This window comes from Oryzias melastigma, linkage group LG4, assembly GCF_002922805.2.
Source record: "Oryzias melastigma strain HK-1 linkage group LG4, ASM292280v2, whole genome shotgun sequence".
Lineage (NCBI taxonomy): Eukaryota > Metazoa > Chordata > Actinopteri > Beloniformes > Adrianichthyidae > Oryzias > Oryzias melastigma.
Genome location: NC_050515.1, coordinates 2,938,732 through 2,959,603, shown reverse-complemented (window position 1 = coordinate 2,959,603; position 20,872 = coordinate 2,938,732). Strand labels below are relative to the sequence as shown.

At 38.4% G+C, this 20,872-nt stretch overlaps 2 protein-coding genes across 8 annotated transcripts in view; both read left to right on the top strand.

Moving 5' to 3' along the window:
- Positions 1-20,872, top strand: part of tle5 (TLE family member 5, transcriptional modulator) — a 439,890-nt gene that overhangs the window by 183,487 nt on the left and 235,531 nt on the right. The window lies entirely within an intron of this gene.
- akap6 (A kinase (PRKA) anchor protein 6) overlaps positions 1-20,872 on the top strand; it is a gene marked incomplete at its 3' end in the record, with an annotated part of 208,933 nt that overhangs the window by 5,968 nt on the left and 182,093 nt on the right. For 5 of the 6 annotated variants that reach the window (XM_036211423.1, XM_036211427.1, XM_036211426.1 and 2 more), the window contains 2 exon segments: positions 11,606-11,876; positions 13,761-13,932. In XM_036211423.1, coding sequence (XP_036067316.1) covers positions 11,650-11,876; positions 13,761-13,932 — 399 coding nt within the window. 6 annotated transcript variants of the gene reach the window in all.

Below are 20,872 nucleotides of genomic sequence, written 5' to 3'. Positions count from 1 at the left end.
TTCCTCTCTTCTCCTTTCTGGGTCAAGGTGGTTCTGGTTTCTTTGTCCTCCATCTTTGTGCAGAGCTCTTACTCCTCAGCAGTTAAGGAGGTTCTTCTTTTGTTTCTGTGCTCCTCTGTAGCAGATGAAAAATCACAACTCATTCAGAGTATTAGGATTTTCTGATTTGCTTCAAACATTAGAGACACAAAGGCAGTCTGTTATTGAGCTTATAACTGAACAAACTTTAATGTTTTGTGGATGGATTTGTACAGATCCTGCATCCAAACATAAAGGGGCTCTGTAGTAAGGAGTGATGAGAGCTTCCACCAAAAACTGTTCATGAAACGTTTGGTGTCATTTTGCTCTCCACAGGAAGCAGTTTTTATCTGTTTCCTGATGCTGCAGCTCTTAGAGCTGGAGCCTCCCCCTCAGAGCCAGCAGGAATTGGTTGGAGTTGGACTTTTCTTAGAACTGCTGACAAATGACAGGAGAGTTTGACTTTGGGAGTCTGAGAGCTGCAGATCACGTGGTCCTTTTGGGTTGGTGTGGAAACATGAGGTTCACCTTTCTCATAATGCACACCTCGTCAGGCATTATCTCTGACATATGTTATGTTTGCTACAAGTATGCCTTTTTACTGAATGTGTGAAAATTAAAATATCATCTATTTAAAACATCATTATTTGTGCCTTTATTTAAAACAGGAGATCAAAATTAACAAAACATAAATAAAACACAATTATTTTTTAAAGAAAGAAATAGTATTTATCCCTTTGAACAGCAAACTTCGAAACATCCTAAAAAAATGGGAAAAAGCCTAAATTAGCCAAAAAAACAAACAAAAAAACAGGCAGGTAGCTAAAATATTGGCTAAACTCCAAAACAACCTCAGTAGTTTAAAAAGAAAAGCCCTAATGAGCCAAAAAGCTAGCATTCTTGAAAAAATAGCTAAACTTTAAAACAGCCCAAAAAAACAAACAAAAAAGCCCTAAATTAGCCAAAACAGCTAGTGTGTAAATATTAGCCTAATTCAAAAACAGCCTATTAAACTTAAAAAAGCCTAAATTAGTCGAGTCTGCACCATGTTAGCAGACAGTCAGATGATTTCATATTATTGATCACCAGATTTTCATAATACTGACTGAAATATTAATTGTTGACTATATTTAGAAATAATAAAAATAACTATATAAAGAAAATCTCTATTAAACTTATTTCAGTAAAGTGAATTTCAGTCTCTTATTTTGATCTTTTGTCATTTTATCTACAAAAACACCTTGATAGTTTTATGTTAACATTCACCAACACTTTATTTAGAGGATTGTTTTTTTTCCAGTGACTGTGTCGCATTTGGTTTATTTAGTTTATATACTTAAAATGCAATATTTAAAATCCAATATTTAGAGTGATAATTACATGTCTGAAGTGTTTTATTTTACTATATTAATAAATATCACAAATCATCTGTCTTGGACATCACAAGACAAGCACGAACAGCAAGAACAGCCATGAAAACAACTGTGTGAGATTGTGTTCGTGTACTTAACATGCCATCAGATAATCTGTTTATTTAATTAATGTCAGATAGTAAAGAAAGAGAAATTCTAGATTCAGTTCCTGTTTCCATGAGCATATCTTTTTAGATGAAGGACAGGCTGAACCTCCAGAAACATGATCCAGAGGTGAAGGAGGATTCAGGGGGAGCTCCCTCCACCCTGCATTATTTATGTTGGTGCAGGGTTTAGGGGCATACACATGTGCACACATGCTCATACATACACACGTGCACATTCCACTGCAGTCTGATCTGTGGTTTTCTCTCCTTTACCAGGTTTTGTCTTTCTTATCCAGCAGCACATCAGTGGATGCAGAAACACTGAGCTTTATGACTGAAACTGACACCATCCTGTTTCCGGCAGTGCTGAACATGGTCTCGGAGGGTGGAGTGCTCTGAGAGTTGGTGCTAGGCAGAGCTGGGTGCAAAAAAGGCAATATTAAGATCTGCCATCATGACTTTCCTCCCCAGCTCTGCCAGCTTCACTCAGTCTGCAGAGCCTGCAGCAGGAAGGATCACCGTTCCCCCCTCCCTCTAGGAAATAAACAGCAGTCTTAGTCTGCAGAGAACCACCCCACCCTCTTTGTACTCGGCTTCCTCCATCTTCCTCTGTCATGGAGGGGTTATTAGAGCCTCTGCTGCTTCACCACACAACAGTTTAACAAGGAGAGAACATTTATTGTGAATAGTAAACATATCCAACAGTAAAAGTCCTTTGGCTGCTGAACTGAGAAACTCAGACTGACAAGCTCAGCATCAGGCTCAGCACCAGAGGATGAAAATCTCCCAGAGTCTGAATGTTGATGGTCATCACAACTCTTTCCAGGGACAGAATGAGGTGCAGAAGGGGGTGGAGGGGGTTTGTGTAACAGCTCGGATGGTGGAGAGACAGGCAGTGATGAAACGAGAGAAAAAGCAGCATGAATGAATGCAGTGTGGTAAACGAAGTCATCCTTATGAGGGAAAAAAGTAAAGGCTTCAGTTTTACCCCCAGGGCTGTCTGGATGCTGACTCCCCGGTTTTTCACTTCAAATTCTGCTTGTTACTGTGGTCCGTCATTTAGTTTTTTCATTTTCACTCTTGGACACATTTGGTTTGCTGCCATAACAGTGAGCCAAATCTGATGTAGCTGAATATGTTTGGTGCATCACTGCTTCACTGCAGCTTCATCTGTTGGCTTTGTTTTCACTGTTTCGTCACTGTTTCATCACTGTTCCATCACTGTTCCATCACTTCTTCATCACTTCTTAATCACTGTTTCATCACTGCTTCATTACTTCTTCATCACTTCTTTATCACGACTTCATCACTGTTTCATCACTGTTTCATCACTGCTTCATCACTTCTTCATCACTTCTTTATCACGACTTCATCACTGTTAGATCACTGTTTAATTACTGCTTCATCACTGTTTGATTACTGCTTCATCACTTTTTTGATTACTGCTTCATCACTGTTTGATTACTGCTTCATCACTTTTTTGATTACTGCTTCATCACTGTTTGATTACTGCTTCATCACTGTTTTATCACTGTTTCATCACTGCTTCATCACTGTTTCATCACTGTTTCATCACTGCTTCATCACTGTTTCATCACTGCTTCATCACTTCTTTATCACTGCTTCATCACCTCTTCATCACTCTTTTATCACTGTTTCATCACTGCTTCATCAATTTTTGATTACTGCTTCATCACTCTTTTATCACTGTTTCCTCACTGTTTCATCACTGTTTCATCACTGCTTCATCACTGTTTGATTACTGCTTCATCACTGTTTCATCACTGTTTGATCACTGTTTCATCACTGTTTCATCACTGCTTCATCACTGTTTCATCACTGTTTCATCACTGTTTCACCACTGCTTCATCACTGCTTCAACACTGTTTCATCACTGTTTCATCACTGTTTCATCACTGCTTCATCACTGTTTCATCACTGCTTCATCACTGTTAGATCACTGTTTGATTACTGCTTCATCACTGTTTCATCACTTCTTCATTACTGTTTCATCACTGCTTCATCACTGCTTCATCACTGTTTGATTACTGCTTCATCACTGTTAGATCACTGTTTGATTACTGCTTCATCACTGTTTGATTACTGCTTCATCACTGTTTGATTCCTGATTCATCACTGTTTGATTACTGCTTTATCACTGTTTGATTACTGCTTTATCACTGTTTTATTACTTCTTCATCACTGTTACATCACTTTTTCATTACTGCTTCATCACTTCTTCATCACTGCTTCATCACTGTTTCATCTTTTCTTCATCACTTTTTCATCACTGCTTCATCACTGTTTGTTCACTGTTTTATCACTGTTTGATTACTACTTCATCACTTCATCACTTCTTCATCACTGTTTCATCACTCTTTTATTACTGTTTTTATCACTGCTTCATTACTTCATCACTGTTTCATCACTGTTTCATCACTGTTTCGTCACTGCTTCATCACTGCTTCATCATTGCTTCATCACTGTTTCATCAATGCTTCATCTCTTCTTCGTAACATCTTTATCACTGTTTCCTCACTGTTTCATTACTGCTTCATCACTTCTTCATCACTTCTTTATCACTGTTTCATCACTGTTTTATCACTTGTTCTTCATTTTTTCATCACTGTTTCATCACTGCTTCATCACTGTTTCATTACTGTTTCATCACTGCTTCCTCACTGTTTCGTCACTTTTTCATCACTGCTTTATCATTTCTTCATCATTGCTTCATCACTTCCTCATCACTGCTTCATCAATGTTTCATCACTGTTTCGTCACTGTTTCATCAGTTTTATCACTTCTTCATCACTGCTTCATCACTTCTTCATCACTTCTTTATCACTGCTTAATCACTTGTTCATCACTGTTTCATCACTGTTTCATCACTGTTTCATCAGTTTTATCACTGCTTCATCACTGTTTCATCACTGTTTCATCACTGTTTCATCAGTTTTATCACTGCTTCATCACTGTTTCGTAACGTCTTCATCACCGTTTCAGCACTTTTTCATCACTGTTTCTTTATTTTTTCATCACTTCTTCATCACTCTTTTATCACTGTTTCATCACTGTTTCATCACTTCCTTTATCACTGTTTCATCACTGCTTCATCCCTTCTTCATCACTTTTTCATCACTGTTTTATCACTTCTTCATCACTGCTTCATAACTTCTTCATCACTATTTCATCACTGCTTCATCACTGTTTCATCACTGCTTCACCACTGTTTCATCACTTCTTCGTCACTTCTTTATCACTGCTTCATCACTTTGTCATCACTGTTTCATCACTGTTTCAACACTGCTTCATTAATGTTTTATCACTGTTTCATCACTGCTTTATCAGTTTTATCACAGTTTTATCGCATTTTCATCACTTTTTTATCACTCCTTCATCAGTTGTTCATCACTGTTTCGTCATTGCTTCATCACTTCATCACTGTTTCATCACTTCTTCATCACTGTTTCATTACTGCTTCATCCCTGTTTCATCACTGTTTCATCACTGTTTCATCACTGTTTCATTACTGCTTCATCACTGCTTCATCACTGTTTCATCACTGTTTCATCAATGCTTCATCTCTTCTTCGTAACCTTTTTATCACTGTTTCATTGCTGCTTCATCACTTTTTTATCACTGTTTCATCACTGTTTCACCTCTGTTTCATCACTGTTTCATTGCTGCTTCATCACTGCTTCATCACTGTTTCATCACCGTTTCATCACTGCTTCATCACTTCTTCATCACATCTTTATCACTACTTCATCACTTCTTCATCACTGTTTCATCACTGCTTCATCACTGTTTCATTGCTTCTTCATCACTGCTTCATCACTGCTTCATCACTGTTTCATCACTGTTTCATTGCTGCTTCATCACTGCTTCATAATAATAATAATAATAATAATGGATTGGATTTATCTGCGCTTTTCCAGACGCTCAAAGCACTTACATTGTATACCCATTATTCATTTACACCTCATTCATATTTGGTGATGGTAAGCTACTATTGTAGCCACAGCTGCCCTGGGGCAGGCTGACAGAGGCGTGGCTGCCAGTACGCGCCTACGGCCCCTCTGACCATCACCGGAACATTCATACACATCCACACACCAGTGGAGCTACACTGTGCCTCCAGTGTGGCTCCACTGGTGTGTGGATGTTAAGGGTTAAGTGTGGTTAAATGTGGAGGGTTAAGTGTCTTGCCCAGGGACACAACGACACTTGGCTGGCGGGAGCCGGAATTGAACCGCCTATCCTTCGATCATTGGCCGACCCGCTCTACCACCTGAGGCACTGCCGCCCAACTTCATCACTGCTTCATCACTTCTTCATCACATCTTTATCACTGCTTCATCACAGTTTCATCACTGTTTCATCACTTCTTCATCACTTCTTTATCACTGCTTCATCACTTTGTCATCACTGTTTCATCACTGTTTTAACACTGCTTCATCAATGTTTTATCACTGTTTCATCACTTCTTCATCACTTCTTTATTACTACTTCATCACTGTTTCATCACTGCTTCATCAATGTTTCATCACTGTTTCATTAGTTTTATCACTGCTTCATCAATGTTTCATCACTGTTTCGTCACTGTTTCATCAGTTTTATCACTTCTTCATCACTTTTTCATCACTGCTTCTTCATTTTTTCATCACTTCTTCATCAATGTTTCATCACTGCTTCATCGCTTCTTCATCACTTCTTTATCACTGTTTAATCACCGTTTCATCACTGTTTCATCACTGCTTCATCACTGTTTCATCACTTCTTTTTCACTGTTTCATCACTGCTTCATCACTGTTTCATCATTTCTTTATCACTGTTTTATCACTGTTTCATCACTGCTTCATCTTCACTATTTCCTAGTATTGCTGCTTTATCACTGCTTGATGATTTTAGTTGATAAAACAGCTGCAAAAACAGGCAACTACTCTGGACAGAAAGCAATTAGTTTTGTTGTGTCCACTACTCATACATGAACCTGCATGATCCTCACTTAATATTGTGTGTTTTGGAGGATAAGCCAAACCCTACAGCTAAAGTAAAAGCATGACGCCTCCAACACCTCTAAAAAAAGCACACCCTCTTATAATGTCAACATTTGTGCTCTAAAACAAATAAATGCTCTGATTTAGATTTTGGACAAGGCTGAGCTGACATCTATTTTGGGTATTTATTTGGAGTTTTTTGGTGTCAGAGTGAAAGGAATTTACTGGAAAACCTTTTCTTCAAAATGTAATCTAATTTAACATTTTCTGCAGCCTCAGTCTGAAGACGCTCACAGAAAAATCATCAAATCTGGGCAGCATGGTGGCGCAAAACCCTAGTTCACAACCCAGCTAGGACCCCCCAGGCTGGAGCCCGGAGCCCCATGTTTCATAAGTTAATTGTTACTCTGATGTAGGGCTGCTTATTCCCGGTCCATGAGATCCAGATGTTTCCAGCTCTCCCTGCACTTCTTACTGTTGATTATCTGGATCAGGTGGGTTCAGTCAATCAGAATAAAGAGACACCTGAGTCAGCTAATCAGCAGAAAACAGGGAACTGGGAAATGGTCAGGGTGGTAGATCTCAAGGATCAGGTTAGGCAGCCCCGCCCCAAAGCGTCACTAGCTATTCATGTAGTGATCGTGGCCCTGTGATAGGGCGTCCAGGCTGTACCCTGCCTTTGTCTAACAGTGGCCATAACCCCGAAATGGAAATATCAGGTTTGGGAAATGGATGATTGAGATTGATATGATGAAAATGACTGGGTTTATTTTCTTACAGCTTCATTATCTGTGCTCATCACTTCCTGTGGTCATGTGTCTCATGAGGTCATGTCTGTTTCTGTGAACTGAGCCTCATGGAAAATGTTTTCTTTTTTCACAGATGTGAGTAAGCTCAGATGTTCCTGCAAACACAGAGTGGAGCTGAGGCTTTGATCATTGCTTTTTATTGTTCTGCTGCTGTCCCTCCACTTCCTCACTGCTGCTAATCCTCATCCGCCGATTCACTTCCTGCCTGCTGCTGGTTGCTGCATCTGTGTCAGGATAAAACTGAGTTTGTTTCAGGCTTTTAGGTCATCCATCCTTTTAAAAACATATTATTTGTGCTCACTTCTTTAAATTGACTTTCTTTGTTTTTTTCTGTTTTGGTTATTGTAAAGTTATTTAAAAAATTATTATAAGAATTAAAAAAAGAAAATTTAAGATTATTTATTAAAGTAAAATCTCTACAAGTTAAAATCTTTCACATGTGATGCATTTTCATCACATGTGAGGCAGAATTTTGATACAAAAAATGATTTAATAAAACAAAGGATCCCTTCCATCTTTAGTGAATTGAAACATAGATCTAAAAAATAATCTGGATTTCCCCCTCAAACAATACATTCGTTTTTTTTTTAAACTGTAAGTTTCTGTAACTGTTCAAAAAACTTTTGAAGTTAGACGGGGAATCTGAAGATATTTTTAAATGACATGAACATGTAAAAAAAAAAAAAAATGAAAATGACAAAAAAAAAATATATATATATATATATTTTTTACCTTTCTCTAACATCCCACTCTTGTTTTTCTTTTCTTATTTTCCGTTGGGTCCAACAGAAATGTATACAAACAAAATTACTATAAATAGCCTTAAATACAAAGTGGGTTTGTATAAATATACACCTCATATATCTGAATATCCATAACATTTTATTGTAATGGTAAAATATGTCCTACTCAAAAGGCCTTCAGCTCTGATCTGTTTACTAAAAAACGTATTTGGATGTGTAACATTTTTTAAATTCTGTTGCTGACCTAATTTCTGGTTGATCTGCTCCCACCTTTATTTTGATGGGTTTTATTTTGAATGATATAGTAAATGTGTTTTTAGTATAACAGGCTATGTCAGGTTAACTCACTTTCTAACAAATGAATTAATGAATAAATCTCCCAGTAGTTTTGTAATATTGAACCCGTGTGTAATTCTTTATGGCCTGTGAAGCTGATCACATTTTTTTAATGTATTTTTCAGTCTTGAACATTAAGCTCGGTGGTTGTCCTCTAGTGGTCAGAGTTTTTTTTTATGTCCTTGGCATCCTTTTATTTGTTAAACTTGTTAGAAGCAGCATGGTTTCTTAAATTAGATCCAGATTCCTTTCTAAAAAATTTTTCTTAGTGTGACTTTTTCTAAGTCCTTTCAAAGGATGCTGGGAGATGGATGCATATTTTATTACAGAAAAGAGATTATGAATAAAACATTTGATTTGTCTGTTCGCTCCGTCTGGTGGGGCATCAAAGGATTTTACTCTGTTGTGAATGAAAACACATGTGTGTGTTGTGTTTCTGTGCGTCCTGCTCGGAGACCGACTTTGGGAAGAGCGAATGAAAGGGTGAGGCAGAGACATTGGGGAAGGGGAGATTTGTCGTCATGTCTGACTTCATCCACTGCAACATTTAAAGGTCTCCAGATGATCTCATTCACACACTTATCAGCGATAGTTTCTTAAACCAAACACTTCTCTTCTGCGCGTTTCACCAATTTTCCAAATTGAAAGCCAACAGATTCTGTCTCTTCAGTATTTCATAATTAATTTTGTCAATTGGTTTTGGATCCAATCATCAACCTTAAACTCTAATGACTGTTTTTTGGGATAAACTGTTTTTTTAAATGACCTTTAGCTCAGAACATGAGCTGCAGAGGCTCAGATGACTCTTTAGAGACAGCTTTGTTCTTTGAAGAGCAGCAGAGGCCAAACCTGCAGGGACTTCCACTCCTGGGAAAATGTCAACAAATGCTGTTTGCATGTAATTAATTTAAAAAGAGAAAACACGTGGAGGGTAGATCACAGTCCTGCAAAAGTTAATGGATTTCCTTGTTATGTTTTAATGAATCTTTAAAGAGTTGCTGCTAAGGTGGAAGTGAAAGATGCTACATTACGTACTCAAATGTATGAATCAATTTATATGGAATAGAACAGGGGTGTCTAACTCAATCACACAACGGGCCAAAATCCAAAACACACCTTAGGTCGAGGGCTGAACAGGATAAACATTTATTGAACACTCTATACTTAATTTAAATCTTAAAACCGTAACTTTTTAACATAATTTTGAATTAGATATAAAGCATTACCTGCGATAATGCTAGTGTGAATGCTGTAAGCTGAATTTAACCGCTGAAGATGCTAGTGCTGATAGCTGAAGATGCTGAAATTGATAGTTAAAAACACTGAAACTGGTAGCTGAAAACGCTGAAGCTGTTTGGTAGCTAAAATATTAGCTAAATGCCAACTTAGCCTAAGAGACTAAAACTGAAAAAAGCCTATATTAGCCAAAACAGCTAGCATGAGGGCTTGATACGGCCCCCGGGCCTTGACTTTGACACACATGGAATAGAACATTTGATTACCTAAATGGTTTTTAGAAAAAGCCAGGTTATCAGTACCATGGACAGCGACAGGGTTTGCTACTATTCAATGTGTATAAAAAGAAGATATGAAATATTTATGAAAAGAAGTGAAATCCCAATGAACTATTACACAACACAGGTTGCCATCAAATTCTCTCTGAAAAAAATAAATAAATAATAAGCTAAAGAAATGGGATTTGATGTCGGCTGGGCCTCCTCTATTGGAGCCGGCCAAGTTCAGCTCAGAAACACAACATGGGATTGTCTTTCACAGTAAAAAGGAAAACTATTCTAAGCTTATTTTAAATGTACTTTAGAATGTTCCACGTTTGCTTTATTTTTATGAGTAGTTATAGCTCCACTTCTGCATCATTTTGCCATATCACCACTGACCCTCCTCTCAATGTGTCCAAACCATCTCTATCTGCTTCTCTGCATTTGTCAGCAGTGGACTGGCCCAACAAACCACTCTGTCTGTGCAGCATTCATGTCTCTTCTGCACTTTTAAAGTACAAACCCACTATCTGAGCACAGCTACTTCAATAACTCAGCCAGCAAAGCCAAGTGGGGCTCATATGGCTTAAAAGTTGGCAGAAAATGTGGGCCCCTATTGGGTTTGTCAACAGTTTCTGTGGTGGCCCCACTTGTGTTTGACCACATTGGCTTCAGTGGAGACTCAGTGGGTAGACTCTCTATATCCAGCCGCCTGGTGGACAGTGTAGCTCGCTACCTCAATGCAGTGGAGCTCGCTAGCATGTTACAGTGGAGCTCACTGGCATGCCTACAGCGGAGCTTGCTAACATGCTACGGCGGAGCTTGCTAAAATGTTACAGAGGAGCTCGCTAGCATGCTACGGAGGAGCTAGCTAAAATGTTACAGCAGAGCTCGCTAGCATGCTACAACGGAGATTGCTTAAATCCTATAGCGGAACTCGCTATCATGCTACAGTGGAGCTCGCTAGCATACTGCAGATAGCTCTCTAGAATACTACAGCAGAGCTCACTAGAATGCTACAGCAGAGCTTGCTAAAATGTTACAGAGGAGCTCGCTAGCATGCTACAGTGGAGCTCGCTAGCATGCTACAGTGGAGCTAGCTAAAATGCTACAGGGGAGCTCACTAGAAGGCTGCAGCGGAGCTCGCTGGCATGCTACAACGGAGCTCGCTAAAATGCTACAGCGGAGCTCGCTAGCATGCTACAACGGAGATTGCTTAAATCCTATACCAGAACTTGCTATCATGCTACAGAGAAGTTCACTAGCATGCTGCAGCTAGCTCTCTAGCATGCTGCAGCTAGCTCGCTAGAATGCTACAGCAGAGCTTGCTCGAATGCTACGCTGTCCACCGCTGGCTAGTGTAGCATGTAAACCCACTGAATCCCCACTTTTGTTGGTGTGGGCAAACACAGGTAGGACCACCACGGAAACTCCGCACAAACCCATTCGGAACCCACATTTTCTGCTCACTTTTAAACTATATGGGGCCCCTTGGCCTTGCTGGCTGGGAAGGAGCAATAATAATAATGGGATTGAAAAATGTATTAATGAAACAGAAAGAAAAGCTTGAACATAATCTTTAGGGCTCTGGGCAGATAACATTATACATGCTAGGGATGATCTCTGAAAAACAAACAAGCAAAAAAAACAAAACAAAGGCAAACAATCTCTCTGTTCTCTCCAGGTTGCTCCAGTGACATCAGTCCACCCTAAGAGTCTTCTCCCACCATGACCACGGTCGCTCTTTCACCCATAAGCCCCGAGTCCCCGTCCCCGATGCTGACATCCGTCACCCCGACTCTGGACCTCGGCCCCTCCAGGTCTTCTTCAGGAACAGTCGGCGCCCCCCTCACAGATCTGGACCAGGAGGGTTCACTGGAAAAGACCTTGTTGACTAATTCCAGCAGAGGCACCTTGACTGCTGGAGAACCCAACAATGGGCAGGACTTCTCCAGGTAACAAATTATCTGTGACGATGATGATAATGATGAACACACAGTGACATATTTAAGTTATGTTATTATGAAGTGATGTTGTTCATTGTTTCATAGTCTGTCAGTGTGTGTCACTGGCTCATGGCATTTCAGTGTATTTTGGGTAAATAACAGCGTAACGCATATTAAAGATTAGAGTGGTTTGGTGCCAGACCAGCAATATAAGATACATCCGTATGCATCAAAACAGGGTTATTAGGAAAAAAAACAAAAAACAAATAATTTCTGTGAAAAATCCTTCTAAATCAGCCATATAATTCTCCAAACCACAAACTTGAGGGTTTTCCTTAAAAACATGTCACATAAAATGTTTCTAAATTCGAAAACTATAGTCATTTGCAAACTAAGAAAGATTTCTTATCCTGTTAGAGACTTTTAACATAGTTTTTAAATAAGGATCCAAGCTTTAAATAAACTCTTGGTCAACATTTAACATGTAATATATTTCACATTTTTTCTTTCATCTGGAATGTGTTTTAGATTATGGTGGAGAGCACCTGAACACTTTATTGCATGTAGATCTTTTACCTTCACGTTTGATGTAAGACTAGGGCTGTGTTGATAATATCGATTTGAATCGATTTAAGCTTAATAGGTCAATAATCGATTAATAAAAAATATAAATCGATTCAGCACATAAAGCTAAAGTCCACTACCTTGATGCCAATGTTTAATAGAATTTCCCATAGGACGGCTAATGCTAACACTCGGTCGACCTGAACATACATTACTGACCAAATCAAAATCTTTAAAAACTCACAGCATTAATTTTCCTAAATCTTTTAAGTAAATATTTTTTAAAGTAACTATTTGAGGTCTAAAACTGTTTTTTCCTCATTCTTTCTTCTTCTTTTGGAACAAGGTGTAATGCTATTGGGTGATCGCCACCTAGTGGCCAAACTAAAACATCCTCCTGGAGAAGCTGATAAGAAAACTCTGACAACCCAGCATTCTAGCAGCACTTAAACGCATCACTTAGACTCAGATCTTTTAGATGTGAAAAGAGTCTCACATCAGATTTGTGCGTAAATGTGGTTTGGTGTGTGTATCAGGTGGTTTGTGCATACTTTTTTTAAAGATTTGTGTGTGTAGTTAGTTTCAAGCTACAGTAATTTTAAGTTGTGCATGTATAAATTATATTTAGTGTTTTGTATTTTTTATACATGTAAAAACACAATTGCAAGTACATAAAATTACGCACAAAATGTATTTTATGAGTTACAAATTCAGAATTACGCATACACAAATCAGATGATACTATTTTCTCTCCATATTTTCTAAAGCTTCCAAAAGTCACAGTGAGTGAAGTCTGGGTCCAGAACGACATCAGGTGGCAGAACTTGTAAACTTGTGTTAAGGACAGATGTTGTTGCAGTTTTCATGTCAGCCACAGTAATGGAAACAGTGGTGCAGTGGTTAGCACTTTTGGTTCACTCCTTTCTTTCTGTGCATGTGTGGGTTTTCTTCGGTGTCTTCTCACTATCCCAAAACCATGATTCATAGGTTGACAGTGAGACCTGTCCAGGATTTATTCCACCTTTGCCTAACAGTAGCTGTGTTAGACTCTGGCAACCCTGTGACCCTGAAAGGGAAACAGCTGGTGAAGAAAACAGATGAATGGATTTGGGCTGAATCTTGTTTGAGGTGGTAAAGCCTGAGGAAACTGGAAACAGGCAGGGTGGGAGATCGTGAGGACCAGAGTTGTAGTTTTGGATTTAAAGGATTCATCAGAAGATTTTTTTTCTCAAAGAACATCACCGTCATCAAACATCTCTGAATTCTTGAGAGAACACAAAAAAAGTGCTGGCATTCCAGATTCAGGACAGTTTTTGTGTTGTTTTTCAGGACAAAGAAGCCTCCGCCTCTCCACGCCGGAGCTGACTGGAAGGTTGTTCTCCACCTCCCAGAAATCGAGAAGTGGCTGAGAGCGACCAGTGACAGAGTGACCCAGCTCACCCACTCTGCGAGTCAGGACGCTGACAACAGACACGTGGACGTCCACCTGATGCAGCTCAAGGTAGACACAAACCTTTGAGGGGAAGGTCATCACTTTCTTTTGGTTTAGCTCAGGGGTCTGCAACCTACAACACGTAAAGAGACATTCAGGTCCGCTTTTTACAGACTACAATCCAGAAGGAGCCACAAAGTCTGACCTCATCCTTTAGAAAAATAAGATGCTGATTGATTTTTATTTTGTTGCTATTTTAATTAAAAAAATACCTTTTTTTGGAATAACCAAGATGTACACATAGAGAAAAAATAGCAATTTAAAAAAAAGTATGTTATAACTTTTGACTGACATTTGCATGACATCTCTCCAAAATAAAAGACATCCTGCAACATATTTGATCACCTCAATGCAGCAAATTGCAGTAAGTAGTGACCCATGTGGTATTTTTCTGACCATGAGGTGTAGGGAGCTGAATTGGAGCTAAATATTATTTGAAACCGAAATAAAACAAATTGAAAAAAATATTAGTGTTTGGCCGAAAAAAATGGAAAATGTCTAAAACTTTTTGCCATTCAAAAATAACCATGATTATTTTTAGCTTCAAATGTTAAATTTTTTAGGCTTCAAAACTTCAAAAACTTTTTTTCACTTTCAAACCTTTTATTAAATTTCAATTCTTTTTCCGTTTTCAAATCTGAAAATTTCTCCGTTACGGACGTTTTCTGCACCTGCATTTAACACAAAAAGATGGCGCTTTGAACGGGTTAGAACAGAGTTTTTGTATGCGATAAAACTGCTTTTTACCCCCTTCTTGGGACAACTTCAGACTATGACAGTACAGACTAAACAACCATTTCCTGACCGTAATAATCACAGTTCTCAGAGTCAGGGAATGCAACGGGACTGAAGTTACCACCCTCATTTTGATTGGTCCTTTGAGTTAGCCCCGCCCCACCACGGATCCAAAAGTTTTCAAACTGATATTTTCTCATAGAAAAAATAAAAAAAGAAGAGTTGAAACTTAAAAAAGTTTTGAAATTGAAATTTTGAGTTTTAAAACCTTAAAGACAAAACATTTGAAGCTAAAAATAATAAAGTTTATTTTAGAATTGCAAAACGTTTTGGAGATTTTACATTTTTTTAGTCCAAACACTAATATTTTTTTCAAGAAGCTCAGTCACCCAGAGGGAGCTCGGAGTAGAGCCGCTTCTCCTCCGCATCGAGAGATGCCAGGTGAGGTGGGTTGGGCATCTGGTCCGGATGCCTCCTGGACGCCTCCCTGGTGAGGTGTTACGGGCATGTCCCACTGGGCGGAGTCCCCGGGAAAGACCCAGGACACGCTGACACTAGTATCTAAAATACCCTAAAATTCCTCAGTAAACTAAATTAGTCAAAAATGTTAGCATGTTGCTAAAATAGAAGCTAAAATCTAAATTAACCTAAAAACCTCAGTAGATAACAAATTAGCCAAATACGTTAGCATGTTGCTAAAATATTAGGTAAGCTCCAAATTTTTTGAAAATGACTACAAAAGATGAAAACATAGCCCATGAAAATATTTAAGGGCTTGTTACTAATCTACTTAAAATTTTGAAATTTAAAGACTTTCTTATTCATTTCCTATTGGGAATATTTAAGAAAGTAAAACGTTTATGAATACCAAAAGTACAAGCAGTAACATAATTTACAAGCTGAACGTTTTGATACCAAGTTTGCTGAAATCGCTGAAAATATAATTGAGTTTTTACATGCTGAAAAATCTACAGAGATGAGCAGGAGGATTATTATTGTGTGAATGCTTACTAAGCATTCACACAATTAAAAAAGAACAACATTAATATCTGTTAACAGTCCATGCGTGCTGTGAGTGAACTTCTTTGAGATGAAACTCTGAAGGTCATCTTCGATGCAAACCAAACAGCATGGCTCCCTCCAACATTCATTCAGTCAGATGTGCAGTCAGTTTGGGCTGAAGCTCCACAGTTTGATGTCCAGAAGCCTTCAGAGTGTCTGCTGACTCAGCTGTATGTCTGCAGCCACCATCCTCACTTATCCATGCGGTTTCAGGGAGCTCATTTCTCAGATTGCTTCACTTCCTTTTGACAACTTTGAGGAACAATGTCTATATTTTGGTTTAGTTCCTCCCCTCTCCATCATGTTCAGAAGTCTTCTTCAGCCATCGGCTGCTTCAGGGTGACCTCAGTGCTGCTCTCAGAAGGTCAAGCGGCTGAACTTTGTCTCCGGTCATGAAAATGTTTCACTTCCTTCTGTTCTCTTCTGTCTGATGATCATTAATTTAGTGAAGATCCATTTGTAGGTGAAGTGTCTGTCCTTCATCAAGCAGGATCTCTTCCTCTGCATGTTTGTGTGAGTCTGTGTGTTCGTTGACTCTGCAGCTGCATTCATCAAACTGATGAAAACACAAAGGAGTTTCTGTTCCCATGGTGGCGGTGGTTGTGCATTGTTGTTGGAGGTGGCATGACTACACATGTGCACAGCTGTTGCCTCTTTAGCCCATTTTGGTTTTTTTTACTCATTTTAAAGAGAAGTTGTTTTTTTGTGTAAAATGTGAAACTTTTTGTTCCTAAAGATCTGTTCAGAACATTGACTGTATAATAGAGAACAGGACCAAGTAAGTGTGACGTCACCCATAGAAAATGACCAACCAAATGAAGTCAATTCGGTCACCATTTTTTGGGGGGATACGGGCGCAGCCATGTTGGAGCCAGATAATGCCACTAAGCAATGATTGATCTGAATTGGTTTAAGTCATCGTTTCTATGGCAATCACTCCACCACCAAACTAGATATATAGGATTAATCGTCTTACGATCTCCAAAGCTGACAATGTGTCATTTTTGAGAGATCGTTTTATCACGATCTTCTACGATAAGCTGCAAGAGCGAGAAGGCAAAAAGCTTGTTAATTGGCACCACCCCACCCCCTACGCGCGCGCATCTCGCGCTAGCATTATTTAAATCAAGTGTCCGTTCACATTGTATGGAGTCCTTGTCCAATTCATGCAATTCGCCTTTGTTTTAACAAGCCCTTACGTAACTGCTTCACGGTATCTTAAACTTTGTTCACCTGAAGCTCCCGCCGCGTGTGGGAGGAGCTTCCTTCAAAAACTTTTCTGGACTTCATAATGAAGGACGTGGATCAATAAATATCAGGTTTATTTCATATTAAGAGCTGATTAAAAGCAAAAGCAAAATGCGAGCACAGGAGTGTCACGTTGTACAGATAATTATTATTTTAAATATTTAAATGTTCCCATAGTTGGTTTCAATAAAACAATGAATAACCAAAAATAATTTTAACTGTTTTATTCAGGATTTAATTTGGACATTAGAGAGGTGGGACGAGAACATTTGTATTTTAAGGGAACTCCAGGTAGATTTGGTATTTTCAACTATATTTTTAAGCATTCTTTTCTCTTAGTTTTGGTAGATTTGGTCCAAAAACATGTAAATGTAACCAGAAACTACATGTTTTAGCATGTAGTTTGTATTCAAAGTTTAATTATGTTTTGTTTAACAAGTAGGCCTCAAGGATCAAACATTTTGATGATATAAATACTGTGTGTGAAGTATTTTGTATGCTTATTGAATATATAATTTGAAGCATTTCCAACAATATACTTAGTTTTTATATTGTTGTTTTTTTACTTTTTACTGATCAGAAAAATGATCCGAACCGTGACCGTGAGTTTTGTGATCCGTTACACCCCTACTTTCAATACATTTGAAATTAAACTTTGAATAAATATAGATATTTGTTAAAAATGTGTTTCCTTCTTTCAACTAAAATCATTATAATTCCTTTTTTGTCAATTTGAATTTATTTAATAGAAATCGTGAAAAAATCGAAATTGTGAAATAAAATTTAAAAAATCTTGCTTTTCTTTTTTTGCCATATCGCCCAGCCCTAATTAAGTGATTCATTTTTTATGTATTTTTATGTATTATTTATTGTTTTTAGTTGTTGATTTTAATGTATGACTGCACGGACCAGGAAGTCCTTTTTTATTTTATTTTTTGAGTGACAATGATAGTAAACATCCATCTTATCTCACTCTTGCCAATCAGGTGTGAGATTGTTGATGGAAGTCCACGCCCCGTTCACTGAACTCAGGAGAATCTGTCATTCAAATGTTTTAAACTTTCAATGTGAGACCACACTTTTACTGAGGTATCTGATTATACCTTGAATAACTTACTTGAAAAAAAATATCATTAAAATAATAGGATTATCAAGAACATATTTAGAACATGGATTAGAGCAAGAATGGAAATTCTGACCAATAGAATGACTGAGTAACAGCTGTTTATTTCTCTATAGAAGTCTATGGGATTTTGACTTCTTGGAGCCAGCAGGTACTTCCTGTTTGGAACATTCGGGGGGAGAAGTCACTCAGTCCAGTGCTCATATACAGTCAATGGATGTAACGTTTTCAGGAAAGGCATGAAGAATGAAGCTGAATTTCTGAACTGAAGCTCATACAAAACTTCCAGAGTCGCTCTGATGATAATGCAGAATATTTCTGTTTCAAAGATAACTGGTAAAGATGGAATTTAATTGAATTGTATAAAAGTGGTTACACACAATCTCACTCTGTGTTTGTGTGTTGCCTGAACTTCAGCCCAGCTCCAACCTTCACAGTGACGTCAGTGCTGTTTATCACAGAAACAACTGCAGCTCTGTTGAGGGAGGATTGATGTCATTCAGTGTGTGTGTGCGCGTGTGTGTGTCTGTGTGTGTGTGTGTATTATGGTGGTGCTGTGTGTGTTTTCATCAGATATTGAGTAATTGATTTTCTGGCTGTTTGTCAGATCCAGCGTTTGGTGATGGGATCAGATCAGGCCTTGTCTTGATGCCAAATTGCAGCTATTGTGGTTTAAAAAAAGAAGAAATCAAGGGATTTCGTTCAGAGTTTTCTTGGATACAGCAAAGGAAGAAGTTTCAGGAAAAGACTGACTTTGCTAAATGTAGTCACGTTGTAAAATGTATCCAGCAGCGCCCTCTAGTGTAAAGAACATCTCTGCACAGATGAAGCCAGCTCAGGAGAAACCTGACCGTCACCTCCTTCCATGAATAACCTGCAGCTTCTCTACAGATTAATAACTTTACTCTGTGTAAACTTTAAATCCAGTTTTATTAGGAAAATTTACTCAGATATCAGAATAGAAGGAAATAAATCTGTGTTGTACAGTGGCCCTGAAGTGCAAACCCCATCAACAAATTGCTTGACAGGATTTCATTTTAGAAAACAAAACTCCAGAAACCAAAACATAAAAAAGGAAAGAAAAAAACATTTAGGAATACAAAAGTAATTTTTAAAAACACAAAATGAAAAATATAAAACACAATGGGAAAAGGGTAAAGGTAGATACTATGGGGGGCATCTCTGATTGAATGACGAAATGTGTCCATCATTTCAACTGAAAGGTATTTGGCATGAAGCAAACTGGATATCATCATCCGATCAGAGATGTTCCATTTTCTTCTCTGATTTCTCATTGTATTTTGTTTTTCTAAAATGTCATTTTGTTTCCTCAAAATTACTTTAGTTCTCAAAATATTTTTTTCATTTTTATTTTTTAAGTTTGAGTTTCTGGAATTTTGTTTAGTTTTCTAAAATGTAATGCCGTTTTTTTTTTTTTTGCTTTTTTATTTGTTGTTGTTGTAATCTTTAAAATGTTTTTTTTGTTGAAGTGATTTGTTGATGTTATTTGTACTTCAGGGCCACTGAAGTGTAGCCCAAACTTTTTGTTTTTTTGTTTTTATCGAATTAAATTCTTGAGTTGAGTCAATGGGGCTGCACGGTGGCGCACTGGTTAGCGCTCTTGCCTCACAGCGAGAAGGCCCCGGTTCGACTCCCGGCTGGGACCTTTCTGTGTGGAGTTTGCATGTTCTCCCCGTGCATGCGTGGGTTTTCACCGGGGACTCCAGCTTCCTCCCACCATCCAAAAACATGCTTCATAGGTTAATTGGTGACTCTGAATTGCCCCTAGGTGTGGATGTGGATGTGAGAGTGAATGGTGTGTGATTGAGGCCCTGAGACAGACCTGTCTAGGGTGTACCCCGCCTTCGCCCATCAGCAGCCGGGATAGGCTCCGGCACCCCCGCGACCCCGAAAGGGAAGAAGCGAACAAGAAGATGGATGGAGTTGAGTCAATCCAAAATTTTGATTTGATGAAAACTAACATGTTAAATGTAACAAATGACAGAACTTTTGTTAATTGATCCAATGTTTTACTTTTTTAGTGAAGGTGGGTACACCCTGAACAGGTCACCACCAGTCTGTTGCAGGGCCACACACTCACATTTAGACTTCAGAACACTCTTTCAGAATCACAAATGAATCTCTTCACATTGTTGGAAGCTGGAGTTCTCATAGAAAACTAACACATACACGAGGAAAACAAGCAAACCGGGATTTAAATCAGGGCCTTCTCACAGTGAGGTGAGAGTGCTAACCACTGCACCATCATGCAGCTCTCACTGATTACATATAGAACAAAATAAAAATCAACATCACTTCTGTGAAGCATTTTGACCAAAATGAAACTGAATACATTTAACTTCAGGATAATCAGAGGAACACAAAGTTAGTGAAGAAGGAGAAAAGTCTCGTCATGAACTCATGCCATCATCTGGCTGTGAGTTTTCTCTGCTCTCATCAGTAGCAGCAGATTCAGATGTGTGTGAGCAGCCATGTTTGCAGGACTTATTAACTGGGTGACAGCTCCATCTAGAGTTGATCTGTGGCACTACAAGAGTGAGGAAACATTCACATCTTTGCCTTATTCACTGTATTCTGCAAAGGGAGATTTGAAGAATCACCAAAGCTATGAAAGCAGTGTTTTGTGATAAATGTTTGGTTATTTGTTAAAATAATAAAATGCATTAGATTTGAAAAAAGTAGAGTTTTCCGGAGTTTGTTTCTTCACAAAAAAGATTAATGCTGGTGGAGAAAAAACCCAGGAGCAGGAAGAGTCCAACA